Here is a 23,582-nt window from a genome sequence, read left to right on the forward strand (position 1 = left end):
TTTCTGGAGGGAATTCTGAGGGTTTGGGGTCTCCGCCCAAGGTAGCACTGTGTTGGGGTGAACCAAAAAATGTCTGTTGGGATGTACTGGGACCACTGGGAGTGCCTTGGGGTAGCACTGAAATCTGTACTGGGAGTGCCTTGGGAACCTTTGGACCTGCACTGGGAGCACTGGGAGCTTTGGGACCTGTACTGGAAGTGTATTGGGAGCTTCAGGATCTGTACTGAGGCATGCACTGGAGCTGCACTCAGAGCCACCAGACCCATACTGTGGGCATACTGGGAACACTGGGAATATACTCGTGGCCCACACGGAGAGAGCTGCAGCCTGAGTCTGGCTCTGTACTGGAAGCACTGAGTTCATAATGGAGACACTGGGGATCATATCAGGATCTTGATTTGACTGTAGGTCATACTGGTGTTGTACTGATAGTACTGGGGCCCTACTGGGATCCTGCTTGAAGAGCTGTGGCTTACTAGCATTGTACTGGAAGTGCTGGTGGTATATTGGAAGCACTGGGCACACACTGGGATTGTAGCAGCCCATACTGGGATTGTGCCAGATGACCTGTGGTGCAGGCTGGTATTGTACTGGGAGCACTGGGCCCACACTGGGATGGTGATGGGTGTGCCCATACTGCTGGTTTCTGCCACATTTCACCATTTTACTTTGATAGTTTCCCCATTTTGACTGTTTTTCTCACCACTTCTTGCCCATTTGTGCCTCATTTTTGTCCTTTTCCCTTGTTCTTTCATACATTTTTTTTCCCATTTTTGCAGTAATTTCTTCCATTGTTGCTCCTAGTAGAGCCCAAACCTCTGCTTTCCAGTATGGACCAGTGTCTCCCAGTATAGCCTCATGCCCTCTCCAGTACTTTCTAGTGTGATCTGGGACTCCAGGATGATGTTATCATGTTCTAGAGCCCAATACCAGCATAACCCACCAGCTCCCAGTGCCTTTCCACACCATCCCAGTCTTCTCAGAGGCACCACAGCTACACTGGGAGCCTGGGATGGGGCGGGGCCTCCTGATATAATCAGTGGAAAGATGATGTCACAACTCAGGCAACTGACCTGGCTGTGGCATGTCCCAGGGTGTCACCAGGTGTGGTGACCCCAAGCACAGCATTTCCCGATGGCCACACCTCCCACATGAGGACCCCTGACCGGTGGAGCCCCATGCCTTTCCCGATGGCCTCCCACAGACTCATCCAGGTTGGAAAATGCCCTCCAGGCCATCGAGTCCAAGCTGTGCCTGGTCCCCACCTTGTCCCCAGCCCAGGGCACTGAGTGCTACATCCAGCCCTTGGGCGCCTCCAGAGATGGGCACTCCAAATCTCCCTGGGCAGTTCCAAGGCCTGACCACCCTTTCCATGGGGAAATTCTTGCTGATGTCCAACCTGAAACTTTCCTGGCCGACCCTGAGGCCATTCCCTCTCCTGTCCCTGTTGCCTAGGAGCAGAGCCCGACCCCCTAGCTGCCCCCTCCTGTTACCAACAATCAGTAAAAATAAACCTCCCTAAAGCAGTGCAGCACTAAGCAGCAGCCATTCCTCATTCAGCTGGAGGCACAAGGGTCTGTCTCGTCTGAAATACCATGCATGCTGACCACAGAAAAGGCTCCTGTTCCCAGGCTGTGTTTTACATGCATGCTCACAGGTTTTCCCAGAACAAATAAAAGTCGTAACCATTTCCCTGAAGTCATTAACATACATTCCCTCTCACCAGCGCATGTGTTCTGTCCCGGGGGTGTCTTAGGTGGTCCCTGATGGCCAGTGACCCCCAGTTGTGTCTGACTACTCTGTGAACATATTCTACTGTGCCCATTTAGAAGAAAGGCTGGCACAGCTGACCTAGCTCATTAATTTGTGAGGCTTTGAATCAATGGAGTGTAGTTTCTTATTCCTTTCCTTGGTTAATGTTTATTGTACTTTTGATTGTGCACTTCCATAGTCTAACGATTTTGCTAAGTCATCATTGTATTAACCCACCAGGTGCAATCAATTATTCATGTGGCAACATTGTCAAGGAATTGTGCAGAGCCAGAAGGTCCCTCCTGAGCCTCCTTTTCTCCAGGCTGAGCTCCTTTCCCAGCTCCCTCAGCTGCTCATGGTGCTCCAGACCCTTCCCCAGCTCCGTTCCCTTCCCTGGACATGCTCCAGCCCCTCAGGGTCCTGCCTGAACTGAGGGCCCAGAGCTGGTGATGGAGCCTCAGCAGTGCCAGCACAGGGACGGTCACTGCCCTGGGCCTGCTGGCCACACTATTCCTGATACAGCCCTGCTGCCATTGGCCTTCTTAGCCATTTGGAATCATGTCCATGAGCCTCTGTTTTGGTCTTTCCTGGCAGCTGTCTTTCCAGCTGTGGAGGCTGGCCACTCCAGCCGTGTCTCCCAGGGGACACTGCACACTAATGCCATCTCCCTGCATCTGCCCCATTCCCTAAAGTTTTGGCAAGGCCACACTGCTCCCATTGGAGCTCAGACACCACTGATCATCCTGGCACAGCAGCAGGTGAGCAGGACCGTGTGACAGAGTCCCTGGGAGTGACACAGCCCACCCTGGGAAGGGACCCATGAACAAAACCAGTGGCCTGTAAGGCAAGGAGACACAAATGTGGGTTACGAGTGATAAGTTTGTGAAGAGACACCTGGATAGTGCTAGAAAATGATAAGAGCTTCCCTGTTGGCAGGTGAACAGAACGGGGATGGTTGGATCATTTGTGAGAATGCCAAGGCACAGGAACAGCTGCTCTGAGGAGTACGAATGCCTGGGGATCCTGTGTGGATCTCACATGGATCCAGGCTTGTGCTGGACCTGGGGACACCTTTGTGTTGTTTTACATCCTTTCCCCAAGGTCAGCATGTAACACTCACACCACATCCACCACGGCCAGACATATAGAGCCCTGACCCTGCTGTCAGGACTGTCCCCAGCGTTGTCCCCGCCACAGCACCAGGACCAGGACCTGGCATGGACATCCCTGAACCAGAGCAGAAGGAAAACCCTTCTGAGAAAGAGGAGAAAAAGTGTCTTCCTCCCTGCAGCCACCAGGTCACCTGAGCATAGGAATGCCCTGAACTTCACTTCCCAGGGGAATCCAGAGCCACATGCAGATGGATAATTTCCCTGAATGCAGCAGGCACCTGAGGCTCCAGGCAGAGTCTCCAAGTGACTTGGTTACGCTCCCAAATTAACATCCTGTTCCCAAATCTGAGCTGCATTTTCAGGGCTCCCCCTGCCCCGGGGCTGAGGCCCTTCCCCATGAGCCAAGGACAGATCCCAGCACTCCTGAGCCAGGCAGAGCTGGCACAGGCTGGCTGGGAGACACCGAGCTGCCCTGCCCTGGTACTGCTCTGTGTTGTGACTCCCTGTCTGACCTGCAGCACCTGGAAAACGTGTCCCCACCTGCACCCAGCACTCCTCTGCTCTGCCTCCCCTGCCTTCCAGGTGGTTGAAAGGAGTGGCGAGCTCAAGGCAGCAGCCAGGGGAAATAATCCCAGCCAACTCCATCTTATTTAGAGATTATTAAAAATAAAGTGCAACCAGGGCCCAGTGACACAACTGCTCTCCCATTTATTTCAAATCGAACTGTTTGTGAGCTGGATGCAGGGGAGACTGGACGTTGCACACAGACAGGTAGGTGGGTGAGGTGGGCAGCCACGGCACATGGCTGCCAGCACGTGACAGCGGGTGCGGGATGGACAAGAGCTTTGTTCACACAGCATACGGAATGTTGTGTCACGAGTCACCGCTTGACCCACACCACGGAGCGTTGCACGGCCAGGATTCACCTGCAGGGACCCCAGGTCCCTGCCCATGCTGCCAGCCCGGCGGACACTCCTGGCTGGACGTGCTGAAGTGAGACGTTTTGGAACCATTTGGCGCTGGCTGTCTGCCTCTGACACCACGTTTCATTAGCACCCAGGGGAGAGCAGCTGCAGTTCATCCCGCGAGTTCGTGCGCCGGGCCCGGAGGGGTCATATACTGTCCAGCTTCTTCAGGATGAAGGGAGCTGAGAGAGAAAACAATGCGGAGTCGGACCCAGTCAGCAGCGAGACTGCTGCGAGTTTGTGCAGCATCTCAGACACCTCGACCCCGGCCGAGACACCGCCCCCAGTGTGTCCGGGCCCCGGCGGCTTCGGCGCGGAACCGAGACGCGGCACATCCCGGCAGCTCGGGCCCGACACATCCCGGGAACGCGGTCCTGGGACATCCCAGGGACCCGGCCCGGCACATGCCGGGGCCAGGACACCCGGTCACTCACTGATCCGCAGCAGCGCGACGTAGATGAGGAAGTTGCGGACGGAGGCGAGGACGTCTCGGCGCATCTTCCGCCTGAGCTCCTCCGGGTCCATCTTGGGCCCCAGCCCCTCGATGCGGAACATCCCGGACCGGAGCTCGATCTCAGTCCCGACCCCGACCCCGATCCCGACCCGCTCCCGGCGCCGCTGGCGACCACGCGCGTCCGAAACACGTGACCGGACGCGCAGAGAGTCACGCGACAACGGCGGACGCACGCGCACGGAGCGCGGGGACGCCGCCGGCGCGCGGGGACATCGCCACTTCCGGCCGGGCGTGAGGGGAGCGTGATAGCGACGGGGACAGCGACGGGGACAGCGACGGGGACAGCGACGGGGACAGCGACGGGGACAGCGACGGGGACAGCGAGTAGCAAGCCCTACACGAGCACGGGCGGCGCGGCACGGCTGGAGGGTGTCACAGCTCCCCCAGGAAATCTCTTCGGTGTTTGAGCTTTGGGCACTTTGGGCCTCAAGAAAGGAGATTTAACCCCCGGAACTGGGCAGCCACCGAGCTCTCAGTGGAGTCCAGGCCTTGGAAAGACAAATCCCCGCTCGGTGGAGCTGCCTTGGTAAGGGCCAGGGCTGGACAGGCCTCAGTGGTCTGGGGCCTGCGGGAGGTCAGCAACGCCCGGCCAGAGGGAATTGTCTGACAGTGGACACGGGCAGGGCAGGATCGATGGGCCGCAAGGACATTTGGCACAACTCCCACGGTAAGGAAGAAACTGCTCAAGACAGCTCAGCAACTGTGCTGGGATCGGCTCTGGCTGGGAACAGGAGACCCCAGCAGGGCCGGGACCAGGCAGTGACCCCAGGAACCCCCAGCCAAAGCGGAGACAGACTGAGTGTGGCACTAATAAGGTGAGAGCAGCGAGGGAATCGTTAACCTGCAGCAGGCAGAACACTGATTAATGAGGGGACTGGGTAACTTATAGCAAATGAACACCAATGCCTTTGTTTGCTAAAATATGTACATAATGAAGCGGTTTGATACTCTGTGCGCTGGTGTTGTGGAATACACTGAGCACCCACGTTTACACAACTGAAATAAATACTCAGTGTCTCTCTTCAGTGTTGCATTTTGGGTAACAAATCTGATTTTTGTGTACAATTGCAGGATGCTGGTGTGTGCAGTTCTCTGGGTGAGCTTCAGACCTAATCCAGCTCCAACCCCTAAAAAAAGGCACAACTAATGTCAGCATTTGATTGTGTGATGGTTTAGGGTCTGGAGCATCTCTGTGCTGGGCACAGACTGCGGGAGCTGGGCCTGGTCAGGCTGCAGAAGGGAAGGCTGAGAGGGGATGCCATCAATCCATACCAACATCTCCAAGGGGTGCCAGAGCATGGGGCCAGGCTCTGTTCAGTGGTGCCAGGGTCAGGATGAGGACCAGTGGCCATCAAATAAACCACAGCAAGTTCCACCCCAGCAGGAGGAGGAACTTCTCTGTGTGGAGGGGCAGAGCCCTGGAACGGCTGCCCAGGGAGGGCCTGGAGTGTCCCTGTGTGGAGACATCCCAACCCCAGCTGGACAGGTTCCTGTGTCACTGTCACAGGGGACCCTGCCTGGGCAGGGCTTGGGCTGGGTGAGCTCCAGACATCCCTTCCAACCCCTAATATCCTGGGATCTTTTACTCAGACTCACACACACCCCCAGAGCCAGGCCCTCCCTTGTCCCAAAACAGGTTCTTTCCCCTAGAGTGCAAGAGTCAAGGTATTTGGTTTATTTACAAGTCTTTATGCATTTTGCTGGGTAGCACATCTACAAATTTAGGACAACCAAACCCCCATTATCTACATATTTTAGCAAACAAAGGCATTGGTGTTCATTTGCTATAAGTTACCCAGTCCCCTCATTAATCAGTGTTCTGCCTGCTGCAGGTTAACGATTCCCTCGCTGCTCTCACCTAATTAGTGCCACACTCAGTCTGTCTCCGCTTTGGCTGGGGGTTCCTGGGGTCACTGCCTGGTCCCGGCCCTGCTGGGGTCTCCTGTTTCCAGCCAGAGCCGATCCCAGCACAGTTGCTGAGCTGTCTTGAGCAGTTTCTTCCTTACCGTGGGAGTTGTGCCAAATGTCCTTGCGGCCCATCGATCCTGCCCTGCCCGTGTCCACTGTCAGACAATTCCCTCTGGCCGGGCGTTGCTGACCTCCGCAGGCCCCAGACCACTGAGGCCTGTCCAGCCCTGGCCCTTACCAAGGCAGCTCCACCGAGCGGGGATTTGTCTTTCCAAGGCCTGGACTCCACTGAGAGCTCGGTGGCTGCCCAGTTCCGGGGGTTAAATCTCCTTTCTTGAGGCCCAAAGTGCCCAAAGCTCAAACACCGAAGAACACCCTTTCCTAGCGGAGCTGTGACACACTCCAGCCATGCAGTTCTGCATGCTGGCAGCACTCAGAGGACAAGGAGTACTGCCTGAGGTGGACACAGGCACTAGGGATGCCTGAGAAGGGTAGGTGAGCAGGCAGAGACATGTGGCTCCACTCAGCATCCCCACAAGATGCCTGGGCTCTGCAGCCAGCCAGTTAGTTTGAAGAAGGGCTTTCTCTCAGCTAAGCTGCCTGTGACCCGAGGCAAAGGCAATTACAGAGCAGCTGCTCCCACTGTGCTGGTGATTACCGGGCTAATTGAGCTTTCCTGGCTGCAGGCCTGAGCCAGGTGGCCGAGGAGCAGAGTTCCCAAAGCACCCCACAGCCAAGACAGGATGTTCAATCCCAGTGCCCCCTGCCAGCGAGGGGGAACCTGTCCCAGAAGATGTAGCACTGTCCTCCGGAGAGCTTTCCAGCAGAATCCCAAGGGAAAACACAACACAGCTGCCCAGATCCCCTGCTGTGCCAGCTCCAGGAAGCCTCATTATTTATTCTGACAGGTGGCTCTCTCCAGTCTTTGCTAGCAGGAGCATACTGGCAGGTTCTGAGCCCATTTTGGCTGAAAACCAAGGAGTGTCGTGCATTTTGTGCCTGCTTTTCCTCTCAGTCTCGCTTTCTCTTGGAAAAGTGGGAGAAGGGCTGTTTTCCTGCTCATTGCTTGTGAGGAGATGAAGGAATGTGAGCAAATCTGGGCAAAGCCGAGTGAAACACGACATGGTATTGAGCAGAGACTGGAGCAAGGAGGGGACAAAAGTGCTTCCAAGGAGCAGTACAGGGGGGGCTATGCCAGGACAGGGACTGGAGAATTCTTGCCACAAGCTGTTCCACTGGAACCACCAGTCTGTTCATCCCTTTGTGAGATGAAGGGATGAGAAACATTGCTTGTGGGCAATGTTCCCATTGGATAGGCCAGAGACTTCAGTTGTGAAGTGACTGGCAAGGGAGAGAAGGCCTTGGCTTTGGGTTTTGACACTGTCCTGAGCTGTCCTTGAAATGTTTATGGCAACTTTCCATAATTCCCTCAAACCTCCAAACTCCAAAGCTTGGGCTGTTCATACCGTGTCTTTAGTTGCAATCAGTCCCATAATTACAGGAGAATGTTACCTTCCATTCCCTAGAGCTACAGTGCCACTGACTGGGCACTGCCTTGAGGTCTCTGATGAGAACATGGCACGACCTGTGTGTGGTTGGTAACAGCAGGAGAAGCTGACAAAAGCTGCAGACATTACTACAGATGCAGCTGGAGCTCCCAAGTGGTTATGGAACAGTGGTGTGAGGAGAGGCCAGACTCCACAGGTAGCTGGAGAGAAGCACTGCAGGCCTCCAGGGGCAAGGCCAGAACTTCTCAGCACCTGTCACTCATAGCACATAATGCTCAGATAATACCAAGGTAAAGCTGTCAGAAATACTGAATTAGACACAGATTAAAAAAAAAAAAAAATATGACAGTAATGTGGCTGTTCCTCTGGGAGGAGACTGAGCAGACAAAGGAAATACAAGGATTGGAAGAAAGGTCAAGGAATGTGGAAAGGGATTGCAGAGATCTGCAAATGTTGTGCCAGTGCTGTGAGGAAGAAGCAGGCAAGCAGCCCTGTGTGTGATCACCAATGCTGGATAGTTAAACCACAGCTCTTCTGGCCATAGTGGTATCAAAATCAGTAGATTAAATCCCTGACAGCAGTGGAGCATCAAGAACCTGCCATTCTTTATTTGGTTAGATGAATGAGGGGACCTCTCCTCTGAAATACTGTGTATGTTGAGCACAGAAAAAGCTCCTGTTTAGATTCTATATTTTACAGACATACGAATTTATTTTCCTGGAATAAGCATACATAGGATAGTAATTTCTCCAAAATCATTAGCTTACATTCCCTTCCCTTTGCTTGTGGATTCTTCTATCCCGAGGGTCTCTTGGTCCCAGACCCCAGAGTTACAGCTGAGTACCTGAGGAACTGGTGTTACTTTCCGAACATGGAGCTGAGCTGGCATAACTGGGCTGGTGACTCCCATTCCTCTTGGTTAATGTTTGACATGATCCTAAAGAATGAGCATTGTGTGGTTCCATAGGACAGCAGGTTTTGAAGAATAACTATTGTATGGGCCCACTAGGTGTGCAATTAGCTCTTCATCAGGCACCAGCAGGATGCACATCACACCTGCTGTCCTGGTGGGGAGCACAGAGAAGAAGGAGCACTGCTGTCCCTGAGGATGCCCGGGGGAATGGGCTGAATGCCCAGCAGTGCAGTGTGGGTGCGTCTGCTGTGTGTGAGGCTTTGGCAGCTCCTTGTCACTTCCTGCCATTGTTTAGAAACGGGTTCGCTGTTTTCTACCTGAGAGCAGATTGACAAGGTGACACAGAATATGAATTTCCATTGGTTATCAGATCAGCCTCACAAGTTCACACCACAGACCAGCCTGTTCAGGACCACATGAGCCAAGGAGTGTTTCAGGCACAGAGCACAGGCAGTCTGGCTGCCTCCTCGCCCCAAGACAAAACCAGCAGGCAGCTTTGGTTCTGGCTTCTTCTTGCCGTTGCTGTGGATAATCTTTCTGGAAAACTGGGGGATCTAGGTGGAAACAAGCTCCGCTAGCCAATGAACGGAGCCTGCAGGTGACGGTGGCAGGGTTGGATGCTGGGTGAGATATAGAGGAGAGGAGATGGCTGAGCAGAGCTGCTTGGGAATCTGGCAGAGTCCAGACAGTCCAGCTGAAACTCAGGCTTCTCTCCCCGTTGGGTTCCCCTGCTCCCATGAAGTCCTGGAACTATGGTAAGACACAGCTGGTACAGATGGCAGGCAAGAAATAGCCCACCGAAATTAAAACTGCCCTGATAATTATTTTTCAGACCACAGTCAGGTTTCTAGGAGCAAGGAACTCGCCACTGTGGACTGATTCTTCTTGATAAAAACATCCTGTGGAGTGGCCCTTCAGGTGCTGTCCAGTGGTGTTTCTCCAGGCTGCTCCTGCATTGTGGAGACTTCACATTGGACAGCTGGAAGGACAGCATGCCTTCCTCCTGGAAAAGGCAGCATTAGCCTGGCCTGGCCCCTTTGCATCCACTGGTGAGATGTGGAGGAGCATCAGGGACCTCCACTCCTCAGACTGGACCAGGGTGTTTGTCAGAGATGCAGAACAAAGGCTTTCCAGAGGGCCTGGGCAGCCTGGCAGAAGCACCATGGAGAGGCAAAGCAGGTAATGCTGGAGCCTCGGTGCTGCTGCCACACCCGCCCTTTTCCCCCACCCAAGGAATCATTATTGGTACAACACTAATGGCAGCACCTGGCTTTGTGCCCACAGGGAGGTTTCCTCCGTGTCTGCCCAATGAGGTTCAGCTTGTCCTCCTGCCATCCCCAGGGGCTCCATGGCCCAGCTGTGTCAGGGCCATGCTCCAGGCCCATCACATCAGAGCATGGGCCGTTCCTGCCAGCCCATAGGTTCCTCCTGGCTTCCCAGGATGGTGTCAGGACAGAGGACAGTCCCTGCAGGACACAGTCCCTGGTGCTGGCAGAGAAGAAGGAGCAGCAGGACAGGGCTCGCTGACAGCACTGCTTTGGCTCTGCCCATGGCCTCTTCATGTGTCTGGGCACTGGGACTCAGCACCACCCTTGTGTGACCAAGGGGACCGCAGGCTGGGTCATGGGGAGGGGGTTTCCTTACCTTCAGAAGTCACTGTCCCACCAGGCATCCCCAGACAGCCCCTGCTGCCCTGTCCCAGCGATGAACTCCGTGTGTGACCCATTGGCTTGAGTCCACCCCAATCCCCTCTGCCTGCTCTGGATCGGGGCAGCGGAGTGAGTCTGCTCCTCCGGCATCACACCTCCTGCAAGCAGCTCTCTTGCTCCTCCTGTCCCTGTCTTGTGCCCCACTCAGGCCACCATGGCTCTGTGGGGATGGCCTAGGGCAGTACCTGTGGCAGCTGCTCCCCACAGCTGGAAGGAGGCTGGCACAGCACCCCAAGCTAGCATGGAGGGGCTGTGGCAGTGCTTCTGCCTCCCCCACTGCTCCTGCCAGGCTGCTGGACTGCTCAGGAAGGAGGATCCAGCCCGGGGGGAGCAAGGAGCCAGGCTGAGCAGGGATGACCAGAGAGACCTGGCTCACAGGGATCCTGCACACAGGGGCTGATGCTGGCTGGGTGCCATGTGTCCCCAAAACCACTCTGTCACTCCCCTCCTCAGATGGGCAGAAGAGAGGAAATACAACAAGCTTCTGGATTGAGATAAGGTCAGAGATTGCTCAGCAAATACTGTCATGGGCAAAACAGACTCAGTGTCTGGCAGTGTCACAGCCTCCTCTGGGCATCCCTGTGCTCCAGTATGGGGTCCTCCAGGACTGAAGCTGGGTCTGTGCCCTCCTGTGGACCTCCACAGGCTGCCGGCAAACCTCAGCTCCAGCACCTGGAGTACCTCCCCTTCTGCACTGATGTGGGGGTCTGTGGGGCTGTGTTTCTCACGTGTTCTCACATCTCTCTTTTCTGGCTCCAACAGCCCCTGTGAATTAATGTCTTCATTAACTCTGTTACCTCAAAGGTCCCACTGCCACTGGTGGGCTCAGCCTTGTCCAGCAGTGGCTCTGGCCTGGAGCCAGTGGCTTTGGCCCCATGGGACATCGGGGCAGCTTCCAGCAGCTTCTCACAGAAGCCACCCCTGGAGGCCCCCTGCTCCCCAAAACTGGCCACAGAAACCCAGCACAGTACCTAGGTTTGCTCGTGTCTGTCCACACACACCAGCACAGCCACCCTGGGTGCTCACACAGGCACAGCAGTGCCAGCAGCCCATGCCTGCTCCCCTTTCTGGCTTGAGGCCACCATGGAAACACTTCACAGAGAGGCCCCACTTGGGAAGTGGGGCTGGATGGGGGCAGGACAGAAAACACTGACCCATGCAGGTCACTGCTCAGTGAGCAACCCAACTACAATGCTGACCCTGTGCTTACAGCCCCCTCACTGCCTGGCCCCTCAGTCTCCCCAAACCCCATCAGTGCCTGAATTTGCCTGCATTCAGTTCCTCCCCAGGCCTCCTGTAATGAACCTGTGCAATCCTGAATGTTCATCCCATGCCCCATGGCTTGTCCTGTACCCCTGGCTGGGGAATTGCATCTGTGGGGTCCTCAGGAGAGGGTGGTGCCCCCCAGCCCTGGGGGCTGAGCTCCCCTGGGACTGGGAGGTGCTGGATGGGGGCTCATGGCTCTGTGGGTGTCACTGGGGTTTTCTTCAGGCTTGGGGCTCTACTGGTGTGTACAGATGAGCTTTTCATCACCAAAGTCAGTGTTCCCAGGTTCTGATCTCTCATCTCTTGAGTGGACCAGGAGTGAAAGTCATGTCACTGGACCAGCCACATTGGAATGTGCCCCGGCTAACTTGCCTGAGGCCAGATAGTTTGATTTCATCCATAAGTTTTCAACTAGGGCATCCCAGAGGTGTTCTCAGTGCCCCAGGTAGATTTTGCCACCTCTCAGACAGTCCTGTCCTCCTATGGTCTGGGACTTGGGGGCTGTGTCATGCCAAGAGTGCAGGGCTCCTTAGCACTCCTGGCACTCCAAGAGAAAGTTTCTCTTCCTGGTATTTCCTCTTCTCTTGGGAGAGATTAATGTGGCCCTGTCACCTGTGGAGCTGCACCCACTGCTGTGGACACCCTGCACCGCTGTGAACACTCGGGTGATGAAACCACCCCAGAAGCTTCAGTAAGAAGTCAGAGAAGATGCTGTAAAGCAATGTTAAAGCCTTGAGGGAAACATTTCAGTCTTTTCATCCATTTACTGGTGATTCAGGACAGGGAGGGACAGAGAGAAGAGGAAATGTGAGCCCACAAGAACTGCAACCTATAACCACACCACCTTCTGCACCAGCACCAAGGTTGAATGTGATTTCTGGTGTCTTCAACATGTTCCGTGTGCTGACCTGAAGAGGACCAGAAAAATTCAAATGTAGCAGAGCAAAGGAGGGTGAAGGTATTCCCTGTCTGCAGCCTCGCCCTATGGAAGCACAGGCAGAGTGCCTGGAGCTGGAGGTCGTCCTGAAGGCTCTGCAAGCAAAACAGAGCACAGAGGCACTCACACGGCCAGAGAGCCCTGACACATTTGCATGAGGAGCTCCCAGAGGGGCTTGCTGACCCTTTGAATGTCCTGGTTTTCTGCTATGAAATGTGAAGGGATTTCCTCCTCCACAAGATCTTAGCTATACTTCTTCAGAGTTTTCCAGGTCCTTAACCATCTCCAGGCCCTTAATCCCAGTCATTTCAGAGGCATCATCTGGATCACAGGACATGGAGCTGAGTGGATCCACAGGCTCTGCTCATGGATGGGAGAACTCCTGGAGGTTTCATCCTTCATGGACATAGCTTGGCATATCAGCAGCCACAAGCTGTAGCTTTCCAAGTAGTTCTGAAATGTTTCCCAGGACAGAAGGCTTTCACAGGTCAGCTGTGACAGGATCCAGACGTGAGTGATGATGAATGCTGTTTCAAGACAAAATGTCCCGTAACTTTTTGAGTTATTGTTCCCCATGCTTATGGAACTGTAACTACTCACAGGGAAAAAACAAAACAAAACAAAACAAAAAAAAAAAAAAAAAAAAAAAAAAAAAAAAAAAAAACAAAAACAAACAAACAAAAAAAAAACCCCAACAAAACAAAAGAAAAAAACACCCTATGTGCTCAGCCCCACCCCACAAAGGCCCAAATTTCACATTTTGTAGGTCGGCATGGACTTCAGATGTGTCTTGCTAGTGGGTACTGATATTCAACACCAGATAAAGAACCGAGGCTTTATTTCTTTTATAATTAAGCATCTGTTTCCTGTGTGGATTGCTTTGAAAACATCACCCAGGGCCACGTGGGAAGGGAGATGTGATGCAAGTTGTCCAGGGAAGCGGCATGAATCAGCAACTGATGCAAAGCCTTTTTCTGAGCACTGTTTAATGTTACATTAATTTCAGATGTCAGGCCCCAACCTCATTTTTTTGTCAATTTCAGTGACCGCAGGGTCACTGTACTGTTTGTGAAAGGTGCCAAACTTAGTTCTCACGTCAGCAGGAGAGAAAAATAACACTATTTTCTGTGGGCGAGCTGTTTTGGGAGAAGAACAGTTCCTGGAAAAGGGGCAGAGACAGCAGACCCGGCAGTGGAGGACTCCCAGTGCAGAAGTGCTACGAGGGACCGGAGGGGCGAAGGCAGGGAGGCACAAACCAAAGCCGATCGATGCCTCTCCGCGGCCAAATCCGCGTGTGCTGCCCAGCGCTGTGCTAAATGCGGCGCTGCGGCGGTGGCAGCGCAGGGCGCACACCGAGCAGGGCACCTTCGCGGCAAGGGCAGGTGCCAGGGCAGGAAGGAAGAGCTGAGGCTGGGGATGTGGGTTCCCTTGTCCGCGGGATGGCTGTCACGCAGGACCGGGCAGTGTCCGGTTGTCCGTGTCCTTGGCGCTGCCGAAGCCTGAGCGCCGGGGGCGCCGGGAACGCCGGGAGCAGGAGCCCTGCGCGGGGCTTGCGGGGAACGCGGCTCTGCGCAACCAGGGGGACAGAGTGGGAAACCCAAACACCCCACCTCCTGCCCCAGGGGAGCCCAGGGGCACAGAGACAGCTGGGAACACAAGTTAGGGACGCAGAGCGAGGGACATCCCGTCCACAGCTGTCCCGGAGAGACTCAGCCCCGTACCCCAGGGGTGACATCTGTCAATAGAGGTCAACCCCTGCGCCACCCACAGGACCACCCAGCACGGGTACAGGACAAGCCGTGGGGCACAGGGGAAGAACATTCAGGATTGCACGAGGCTCGTTGCAGGAGGCCCGGGGGTGAGGAACTGAATGCATGAAAATTCGGGCGTCGATGGGCCTTGGGAAGGGCAAACTGGGGAGACTGAGGGGCCAGGCAGTGAGAGGGCTGTGGGCACAGGGTCAGCATTGCAGTCGGGATGCTCATCCAGCAGTGCCCTGCGCGGGGCCAGCGCTGTCTGTGTGTCCCCATCCAGCCCCACTTCCAGCAGGGTCCCGAGTGGGGTCTCTCTGTTCGGGGTGCTCGTCTGTGCCCGTGGGGCAGCGCCTGGCCCGAGCGCCGGTGCGTGTCCGGCCAAGGCGATCCATCCGCGCAGGGAGCCGGCGGAGCGGGGCTCCAGGGCCGGGCCCAACCGGGGGGCGGGATGCGGGATGCGGGGGCGGGTCCGGGGGCGGGCCCCAGGGGTTGTCATTGAGATGCCGCCCGTGTCCAGCCGGCGTGGAAGCGCTGCGCTCCCGGCCGCAGGTAACGGGGATCGCTCGGGATGGGCGCGGGGTTTCTCCGGGCGGGGCGGGTGCCTCCAGGGCTCGCAAGCCGGGACGGTCCGCGCCGTCGGTCCCGGCTGCGGGAGGTGCCGGTGCCGCCGCTGTCCCGCTCCCACCGGGTATCTCCCGTTCGGGGCGCGGGCTCCTTCTCCCTCTCTGCGCGTTGAGGTGATGATTTAGCGGTTTCTGTGCGGTCTTGCCCCAGACGCCGTGGGCTAGTTTCCTTGTCGGTGCGAGGAAGCCTCACACGTGCGCCTTGCTCTCCCTAACAACAAATAGGCGAACAAAAAAACCTCCCCACAGTTCTAAGCTGTTGAATTCGCAACCAGTGATTTTGCCTTCTTAACCAGAGTGGGGAACATATTGTGAGAGAAGTTTCGCCTGAGCTGAGGGAACAGGAGACAGAGTAACTTCAACATGTGGCTGTCAGAGGCATCGGTGTGAGCGTCTCCGTCCCCGAAGGTCCCCGCGAGAGAGCTGGGGCACGGAGCTCCAGAGGACAGCAGACAGGCAGCGCGTGCACTCTGGCAGGTGTTAGAGGTTTGTGCCACTGCCCGAAGTGTTCAGGTTTGCTCCATTCGTGTGCACTCACGTGGCTCTCCAAGCACTGGAAACTCACCTGCTGGTTCCTGCCCAGGTAACCTTTTCTGGGTGTGTTTGCTGATCTGCAGCTCCCAAGCATCATGCATTTTTACTCACAGTCTCACAGCTTCTTGTGGCTCCTTGTTGCAGGTGTGTTTGCTCCATTCCTGGGAAGCTTCTTGAAGTTTCTCCTTCCAGGCAAGTTTGGGTCAGACTCAGCCTGCCAGTGGGATGTGTGAGATAAGTCTGAGTGGTCTAAAGGGGCTGTAAAGTGGGAAACATTAGATCTCCATTAGGCAGGGGGTTCTCATTCCAGAGGAGCAGACTTGCTGGCCCAGGAGATTCTGCAGATTTAGAGACGGAAATGACAATCACATAGGATAGGAAGCCGTCAGTGAACCATTTCCTTCACTTCATCTCTTTCTGTGATCCTGTTCTTGCTCCCATGTGGGGTCCTCTGCAGCAAGGCAGAGACAGATGTTGGGAGAGGTGTTGTACAACCTGAGAAAAATCCAAGCTGGAAAAGAAAAGAATTCTGGAAGTATATAGGCAGCATTAAATTCACTCTGCTTCAGTTCCAGCTGACATTGACTAGAAAGGCATGTGCCTCATTTCCCCCATCTGTGAATTGACCTGGCCAGACAGATGAGATACCTCTGGGGCCAGACTGGGTGGGAAGGCCAAGGCAAGGGCACGCCTGAGTGACAGCGAGGACATGGCGAACCCTCTGCCCAGCCCATGACCTCTCGGCCTCCTTGGTTCAGCCATCAGGAGCAGGCAAATGGCACAGGTTTCCATGTGTGTTGCTGTGTAATTTTTGCTGGGTTTCACTCCCGTAAGGTTTAGTGAATTACCCTCTGAATTATTGCTGAGCAATCTTCTGTCAAATAGTTGCTGTTCAGTGCTCTGGGCTCTCTCTCTCTTTGTGGAAAGCCAATCTTTCTAGACCTGGAGACAAGCTCTGGGCTCTTCTGATATGACTCTGTATGTAGCATGACATTCCTGAATCAATATTTCTTAAGTGCAGGTATTTTCTCTTTTGTCTTGTTCTTCCTTTCTTGACATTTGCCAAAAGGCCGTGCCAAAGTTGCTTCCCAGCCCACGTCAGGATCACCTCAACTGACAGATTTGGAGGAACCTGCTGAGGTGCCTGCCCCGAACTTGAGTTTTTCCCTCTGGGGAGAGTCCCAGGAAGGCCATGGGAATACTCCAGAGTGGTGAACTCCACAGGCACTTTGGTTGGTTCCAGACCTGCAGAAGGACACAGAGATCAGTGACAATATGTGGAGTTCTGCACAGAATATTTTTCAGGGGTGGGTGAGGTTCTTTTTTTGGTATTTTTTTCCCACTGTTGTGCAATTTGCCAGTGACATGACAGTACTTCTCAGAGGGTGAGCTGTTTGACTCTGGCATTGTGCGTGCAGGGGATGGAGAGGAGGATCCACCCATGTGCTGGGAGGCAGCTCTTTTCTTCACTGTGAAAAGGAGCTGTAAGTCAGGGAAGCAGAAGGAAATGTTCCTTCTGTGCTGGCGGCTCTTGCCCAGGGAGATGGAGCTTCAGGGAGGAAAGTCTTCACACATTTCCATAACAGTCTATTTTTAGGAGCGAAAGCTATTCAAGAGGGAAGTATTGATTTTCCTCCTTTCCACCTTGAACGTTCTGTTTATCATTTCCTTCAGTTTGTGTGTAATGCACCATCCATAAAACTATTCTTGCTTCTCCCCTTGTGCCCCAACCAGTCAAGGGTGTGCGGCTGAAACCATTTTTGTTTGGCACCTGAAGTCTTTGCATGCCCAGAAACTCATACTTTGAAACTAATTCTGCTCCTTGGGAGCCAGAGTGTGTCTGTGTGAAACCTCACCGCTGTCAGCTGAGAGAGGAGAGTGGGGACATGCAGGTGCAGAATGTCTCCTGCTTTCCCTGAGCTGACAAGGGCCAAATTCTTCTGCTGATGGTTCTTGATTTACAGCAGCTGGATGGCACATGGGTGGTTGTTTTTGGTGGTTTGTTGTTGTTGGTTTGGTGGGTTTTTTTGGTTGTTTTTTTTTGTGCGGGGAGTTTTGGTTTTTTTGGTGGTTTTTTTTTTTTTTTTTTTGGTTGGTTGGCTGTTTTGCGGTTGGTTTGGTGGGTTGTGTTTTTTTTTTGTAGTTGTTGTTTTGTTTGTTTTTGGTGGTTTTTTTTTAATTGTGGGGTTTGTTTGGTTTTTTTTTTTGTTGTGGTTTTTGTTTGTTTGTTTTTCCTGGTAGCATCTGTTTATAGGGAAAAACTTGGGTCTCAAATAGTATTAAAAAGCAACAGCATGTTTTTAAATATTTTTTTTTTCTGGGGGCTGTGGTGCTGGTGGGTATTCTTTGCCTGGTGTTATGTAGAAGTACTGAACATCACAGGTTTCTGTTGCAGCACAGGTTCTCTTTGTGAAAGGCCAGAGGACCAGCTTGGCCACCCTGTGGAGCAGAAGTAGTTCTACCTCTGGCCCTGGCAGCGACTGGAACTGTGGGAGCATTTCCTCTGTGCTGCTGTAATGGGCAAGGGGACTGCCTGTGACACACACACAGATACACGTGGCCAGGGGGAGGACTCTGTTCTGGACCCTCCTTGGGCAGCAGTGTCCCCAGCTGTGCCTGTGAGCCTCATGCAGTAGCAATGTGTGTCTGGCAGATTGGGCTGGCCTTCAGTCCAGGCAAGCCCCCCATGAGTGCAGCTAATCTCCTCAAAAACTGGGCAGATATCACAAGCTTATGAGACAGGGTGGCCATACTGTTGGGGTTTTTTTCTTATTTCTTTTTTTTAAATTTTCTTTCTATAAGAATTTTGTTCCTTGTACATGTGCAGCCAATGTGGTGGGAGCATAGAGTGCCGTGGGAGCTTTAACCCTGGTCCTTGGGCTCAGCTGTCTCCCTGGCTGTATCTCCAAGAACATCTTTAGAAGCTCTGTGGAAAATAGGTGAGTTACTGTTCTGTCCTTATGTCTCACCAGAACTGGCTGACCTTCAAAAGCTTTGCTGCAGAGACGCTCGGTCGTGCCAGAAGAGTCTTCTGGTTGCAGCTCAGAGCCACATTTGTCAAGAACGAGCTCAGTTTTCTTCTCTCTGCCTGGGAGGATGGGAATGTGCTGACCCTCTGGGCAGGAGCAGACCCCTGGTGAGCTGGGGTGGCCTGGGCAGGGACCAGCCCTGTCTCATCTTGGAGCTGCACAGTGTGGGGATGTGTCACCAGAGACACAAGAGGTGGCATCATGGAACCACAGCATGGTTTGGGATGGTAGGGATCTTTAAAGGCCATCTAATCCAAACCCCTGCTGTGGGCAGGGACACCTTCCACTATCCCAGGCTGTTCCAAGCCCCATCCAGCCTAGCTTTGGACACTTCCAGGGTTGAGGCAGCCACAGCTTCCCTGGGCAACCTGTGCCAGTGCCTCCCCACCCTCATTGTGTATTGTTTTCCACTTACATGTAGTCTCAATCTGCCTTTTACTTTCAACCTGTCACTCCTTGTCCTATCATAACAGGCCCTGTTAAAAATGTCCCCATCTTTCTTGTAAGCTCCCTTTAGGCATTGGAAGGGACTCTAAGGTCTCTCCAAAGCTCTCTCTTCTACTGAACAACTCCAGGTCTGTCAGCTTTTCTTGTAGCAGAGGTGTTCCAGACCTCTGGTTATTTTTGTGGTCCTCCTCTGGCCTGGCTCCAGCTCCTTCCTGGGCTGGGGCAGCTCTGCAGGTGGGGTCTCACCTGAGCAGGGCAGAGGGGCAGAACCCCCCCCTCCCCTGCTGCCCACGCTGGGGGGTCAGGCCAGCACGGGGGTGTTTCTGGGTCCCAGCACACACAGCCAGGGCAGGGCCAGTTCCCACAAAAGTCCTTCCCCCAGGGCTGGTCTTGATCTGTTCCTCTCTCAGCCAGAGCCCACTCAGCTCATTGCTGATGGGCATCCATTACAAGAAGTACTTGCAGAGATGCTTCCAAGAGCCCTTGTGAGTGAAGTTACAAGTGGACAGCATCCAGAGTTTTACAGCAGCTTCTGGCAACATCTGATCAGGAATTTCTCTGTCAGCAGGTGCAGAAGAGCTGCTGGCCCCCACTGCTGCTCCTGCTGCCACACTCTGCTGGGACCTAATACCTTAAAAAAAAACATGTAATATCAAAAAATATCAGAAAAACTTTTGCCCATCAAAAAAAATTCAGTTTGATGAATTACTACTTTCTGTGAGATATTGAAGTGCTCTCCTTGAAAGCGGGCTTGGTTTTTTCCCTTGCTGGTTAGATCTGTGCTGTGCATGTCCTGACACTGCTGCCAGGTGGCTGCATGCTCTGGTGTGGGCCCTGATCTTCAGGTCTGCTTTGCTCCTGAAGTGCCCAAGCCACCAACCCGGGTTTCCTTCTAGACACCCACCCAGGGCTCTCCAGAAGGGTCAGGTGGTCATGAAAATCCCTGTCAAGTCATAGCTCCCTCTGACTGAGCTGAATGATCTCTGTGTATCAGGATCCCAGCTCAAGCTGCTTAGTGATGTGCTCAGGGGCTTGGCTCAGAGATAGCAGCAGAAGGGCAGGTGGGAGCCATGGCACATCCCAGGGTGGGGAGAGGTGCCAGGTGAGTAATCCTGGCCCACTCAGTATGCTTGGTGTGTCCCAAGGATGCCGTGGGGAAAAAGGCTGCTCCTGGTGCTGTGCATTGTTTTAAGCAAATACCTGCCAAGCTGCCTCCTCTAAGACACCTGTTGTTTGGCCCAAACACTCCATTTTTCTGAAAGGACAGCATGCTTTCTTTCCTTAGTATTCCATCTGGGCAGATTTAAATGTTTTTGTCCTTCAGACTTTTTGTCCTACAGGTTAAGAGACTTTCTCTGAAATTCTGTTTTGTGAAGTCCAGATAGAAAAGCCTCTTTCTGCAGAGCAGTGAAGGGAAGGGGTGAGGGGTGGAGCTGCAGATGGACGTGGTGAGGAAGCACCTGAGAAGGACAAGGACTGATCTGATCGCAGCCCATCAGCCGCTCCCAGGCATCCCAACACAGAGCCCGGGGGGCAGAAGCCCCTGCAGGCACCACAGTCTCCGTGGCTCAGAGGGAGTGTTGGGATGCTTGGAGGGAAGTGGGAAAGCCAGAGCACTTTGTGCTGCCTAGCAGAGAGGTGAAGCCAAAGGCAGAGGATGGCTGCAGCTGCTGCCACATGAGTGTCACAGATGGTGGCACACGGCACTGAGAGGGGACACGCCAGCAGGAACCTGCTCATGCTGCCTTTGAGAGATCCTGCATCTGTGTTCCAGACTGCAGAACTGCTGGGCTTCTGCTCCTTCTGTAGTCGCTTCCTGGTCACCCTCTGAGAAGGGGTCAGATTTCCCATCCTATCAGCTCTAATTTATGGAAACACAGCTGGATCATAAGGTCCCCATTTGTGGTTCAGAAGCGCTTCTCAGGGGCAGGTGTAGGAGCAGTGTGGATGAAGGAGCAAGTTGAATTGTGTTGTATTAGGAAGAAGGTGCCCAGAGAGTGCCCAGTGCCAGAACTGCTGAAGGGCTGAATTTCTTCCATTTTCTGCCCATGGCTGAACAGGCAAGGAGCATAACAGGCTGGAGTGGCTCCCTGTGAGGAGCTCACCAGAAAATGTGAGTCCTGGCCTCCCTTCTTGGTTAGAAAATGTGGTCTGGAGGAGTACTATGGCCTGGGAAGGTGCTGAGTGGAACAGGTCCAGGTTTTGTTGAGACAAAATTTTTTGTGCCTCATTTTTGTGAGTTTCCAGCCATCTCTGCTGTTCAGAGGTTAACTTATTGATATTTCTGTTACAGCACCATTTCTGCCATGGATCAGCAGCCCGCTGTGCCGGTATGACAGAGCATGTCCCTGAGGCACAGAACTTCCAGTCCCAGCAGAAGACACGAGGGGGGAGGTCAGGACGTACAAAACTCCTAGGCTGGTCGGAAGGCACATTGTGAAAGGTGGATATAACAGTTTTGGGTTTTAAATACAAAGAACTGATATTCTTCATGACTTTTGGCAGATATAGGCATAATTTGTTTCATTTTCTGTTTGGTTCTGTCACAGCCCACATTTCTTCCCAGGGTTAGAGCTCAGAGTATTGGCAGTGGTGCATTGCTGCAGGCTTCCTCTGCTTTGCAAGGCACACTGTTAGGGTGTGCAATTACCACTGATGTTTGCAGTTACAAGTTTGAAACCAATTACGTGGTTTGACTGAACACTCATGGTCTGGCAGGCTCAGTTTGGGGGTGGGAAGATGGGCCAGCCTTTGCATCTCCAAAAGAAGCCCATGAATCCATGAAATCCATGAGAAAGGAATGCAGTCTCACTGTCTGCTGTGGAAGGGTAATGCAGTATGACCATGACACGGATGACCAAAAGCACCAAGCAGGGGAGGCTGGGTGGGCAGGGCGTTCCATGAGTGTCACAACAGGTGTCACCCTCTGTTAGACCTCTGGTCTTCACAAGGTGCCAACAGATCTCTTTGTATTACAAATGGGTCGTGAATTAGTGTTGGTAACTCTGAAAGCCGTCCAGAAGGATTCCTCAGTCACTGTCATTCTGTATTCCTGTGGTTTTTGTCACTTCCAGGTAAATGGGAGATTTGGAGACTAGCTTAATCCATACACGAAAAACATGTAGAATAGAGCAAATGGTAGCAAAATGGCTTCATCGCTCTCGGGACAGCGCACCCAGGTAAGTGTGGTTTTTGTGGAAGGAGCAGCTACAGTCACCTTTGATCAGAGACAGCACAAGGCTGTTCCCAGTGAGCAGGGGCTGGAACAGCCTGCAGATCTTACTCATTGTTTCCGTTGTTCTTGGGACATATCCACACAGAAAAAGAAAAGCAACAGTGTTTTTAAGCAACCCACTTGGCTTCCAGGGACAGATATTCCTGCCTTGCTCTGCTGTGGTTTTGTGAGGAAGAAATACGGCATTGCTCCATGTGAAACTTGCTCTTCTTGAAGGTGGGGTCATGCTTCTCTTTGTGGGCCCACAGTTTTGGGCAAGACTAGGTTGCATTTACCTGGGATCCTGGTCCATGGCTGCTTTCCTTCCCTGAGGTCTGAGAGTCAACATTAGGGTGGAATGGACATACAGTGGACATACGGTGAACATCCATAAGCTGGAGAGGATCCCAGTAGAAGCTGAGAGCTGTGCGTTCTCACACTGCCTCGCTGGGTGAAGGTGCTGCTGGTTCCTGTGGATGGAGGTCATGGCTTGCAGTGGGGCACACCTGTGCCTCTCCTTCTGTGTGACCACTGGGCTGGGATGCCTGGCAAACTGTGGTCACAACCAGCCTAAACTTCCTGCAAAGCCCAGGGAGTCACTGCAGGCTGCAGAGACAGGGACCCAGGAAGTTCCAGCCTTGGGGCAGCACCACAGCCCCTCAAGAGCAGGGAATTGTGTAGATCCGGGCCTCTTGGACGAAGTGTTTCTGGTTATATCATGTTTAATGGTCTCTTCTGACCTCACAGGGGCAGTGTGCCTGTGATGGACAGCACCGGGGACAGCACAGCCCAGCCCCCCAGCCGGGTCAAAGTGACCGTCACTGTGTACAAGGACCTCATCCTGCAGCACTACGGCTTTGAGATCTGCCCAGGCCTTCCTCTGACCATTGCATCTGTCACTGCAGGTATGTCCTCCCTGGAGGCACAGCTCCGAGAGTCCAGCACGGTAGCAGGTGGTGTTACGGATAAACTCCCGGCAGGGGTTTGTGGTTTCTGAGGTACCTGTTTGGTGTGTGAGCCCTGACCATGGCAGCAGAAGCCCGGGTGCCTGTGGCACACAGAGTGCTAGGATGTCTCCCAGGTCCTGTAGTGTGGAGCCAGTTTCAGTATCCCCATGGGTCCTTCACCTGTGTTTGCTCACTTGCTTGCTGGCCTTCATGATGCAGAGGGCTGCTCAAAGTAAAGTTCTTCCTGGTGTTTTATCTGAAATGCAATGGAAGAACTTAATCTTAGAGAATTTCATCTTATTCCGCTGTGGCCACAGTGATCTGTTGCTGAACAGACCCTGGGCTGTCAGCCCTGTAACACAGAGAGGTTTGCTGCTGGGTGCAGGTAGTACTGAAATCAAGCAGATCACTTCCTATAGATATAGAATGGAGGGGTATAACTCAAAACCT

General features: G+C 53.6%; 2 protein-coding genes across 10 annotated transcripts in view; one reads left to right on the top strand and one right to left on the bottom strand.

The window, feature by feature from the left end:
* Window positions 1-3,552: 3,552 nt before the first annotated feature.
* On the bottom strand, window positions 3,553-4,472 carry TOMM5 (translocase of outer mitochondrial membrane 5). The gene is made up of 2 exons (XM_040090440.2): window positions 4,264-4,472; window positions 3,553-4,011 (listed from the first exon to the last, which is right to left on the bottom strand). The coding sequence occupies exons 1-2, from the start codon at window positions 4,382-4,384 to the stop codon at window positions 3,977-3,979; spliced, it is 156 nt and encodes a 51-aa protein (XP_039946374.1). The 5' UTR covers window positions 4,385-4,472; the 3' UTR covers window positions 3,553-3,976.
* Window positions 4,473-6,691: 2,219 nt separating this feature from the next.
* FRMPD1 (FERM and PDZ domain containing 1) overlaps window positions 6,692-23,582 on the top strand; it is a 35,779-nt gene continuing 18,888 nt past the window's right edge. Inside the window, exons 1-7 of one of the 9 annotated variants that reach the window (XM_058424023.1) lie at window positions 14,853-14,887; window positions 15,258-15,544; window positions 18,323-18,434; window positions 19,537-19,617; window positions 21,265-21,414; window positions 22,046-22,150; window positions 22,933-23,090. In XM_058424023.1, coding sequence (XP_058280006.1) covers window positions 22,050-22,150; window positions 22,933-23,090 — 259 coding nt within the window. In that variant the 5' untranslated portion in view covers window positions 14,853-14,887; window positions 15,258-15,544; window positions 18,323-18,434; ... (1 more) ...; window positions 21,265-21,414; window positions 22,046-22,049. Of the gene's footprint in view, window positions 6,743-14,852; window positions 14,888-15,257; window positions 15,545-16,598; window positions 16,803-18,322; window positions 18,435-18,467; window positions 18,632-19,536; window positions 19,618-21,264; window positions 21,415-22,045; window positions 22,151-22,337; window positions 22,423-22,932; window positions 23,091-23,582 lie in introns of those variants that run through there. The other 8 variants (XM_058424024.1, XM_040090714.2, XM_040090720.2 and 5 more) reach the window with 8 other exon arrangements.

This window comes from Hirundo rustica, chromosome Z (assembly GCF_015227805.2).
Source record: "Hirundo rustica isolate bHirRus1 chromosome Z, bHirRus1.pri.v3, whole genome shotgun sequence".
Classification (NCBI taxonomy): domain Eukaryota; kingdom Metazoa; phylum Chordata; class Aves; order Passeriformes; family Hirundinidae; genus Hirundo; species Hirundo rustica.

What these genes read in the sequence shown, in the direction of transcription:
- TOMM5 (XM_040090440.2), bottom strand. Translation starts at nt 4,384, where the DNA reads ATGTTCCGCATCGAGGGGCTGGGGCCCAAGATGGACCCGGAGGAGCTC. An exon ending in CGTCGCGCTGCTGCGGATCA is followed by an intron (nt 4,012 to 4,263) that starts GTGAGTGACCGG and finishes TTTCTCTCTCAG; the next exon opens with CTCCCTTCATCCTGAAGAAG.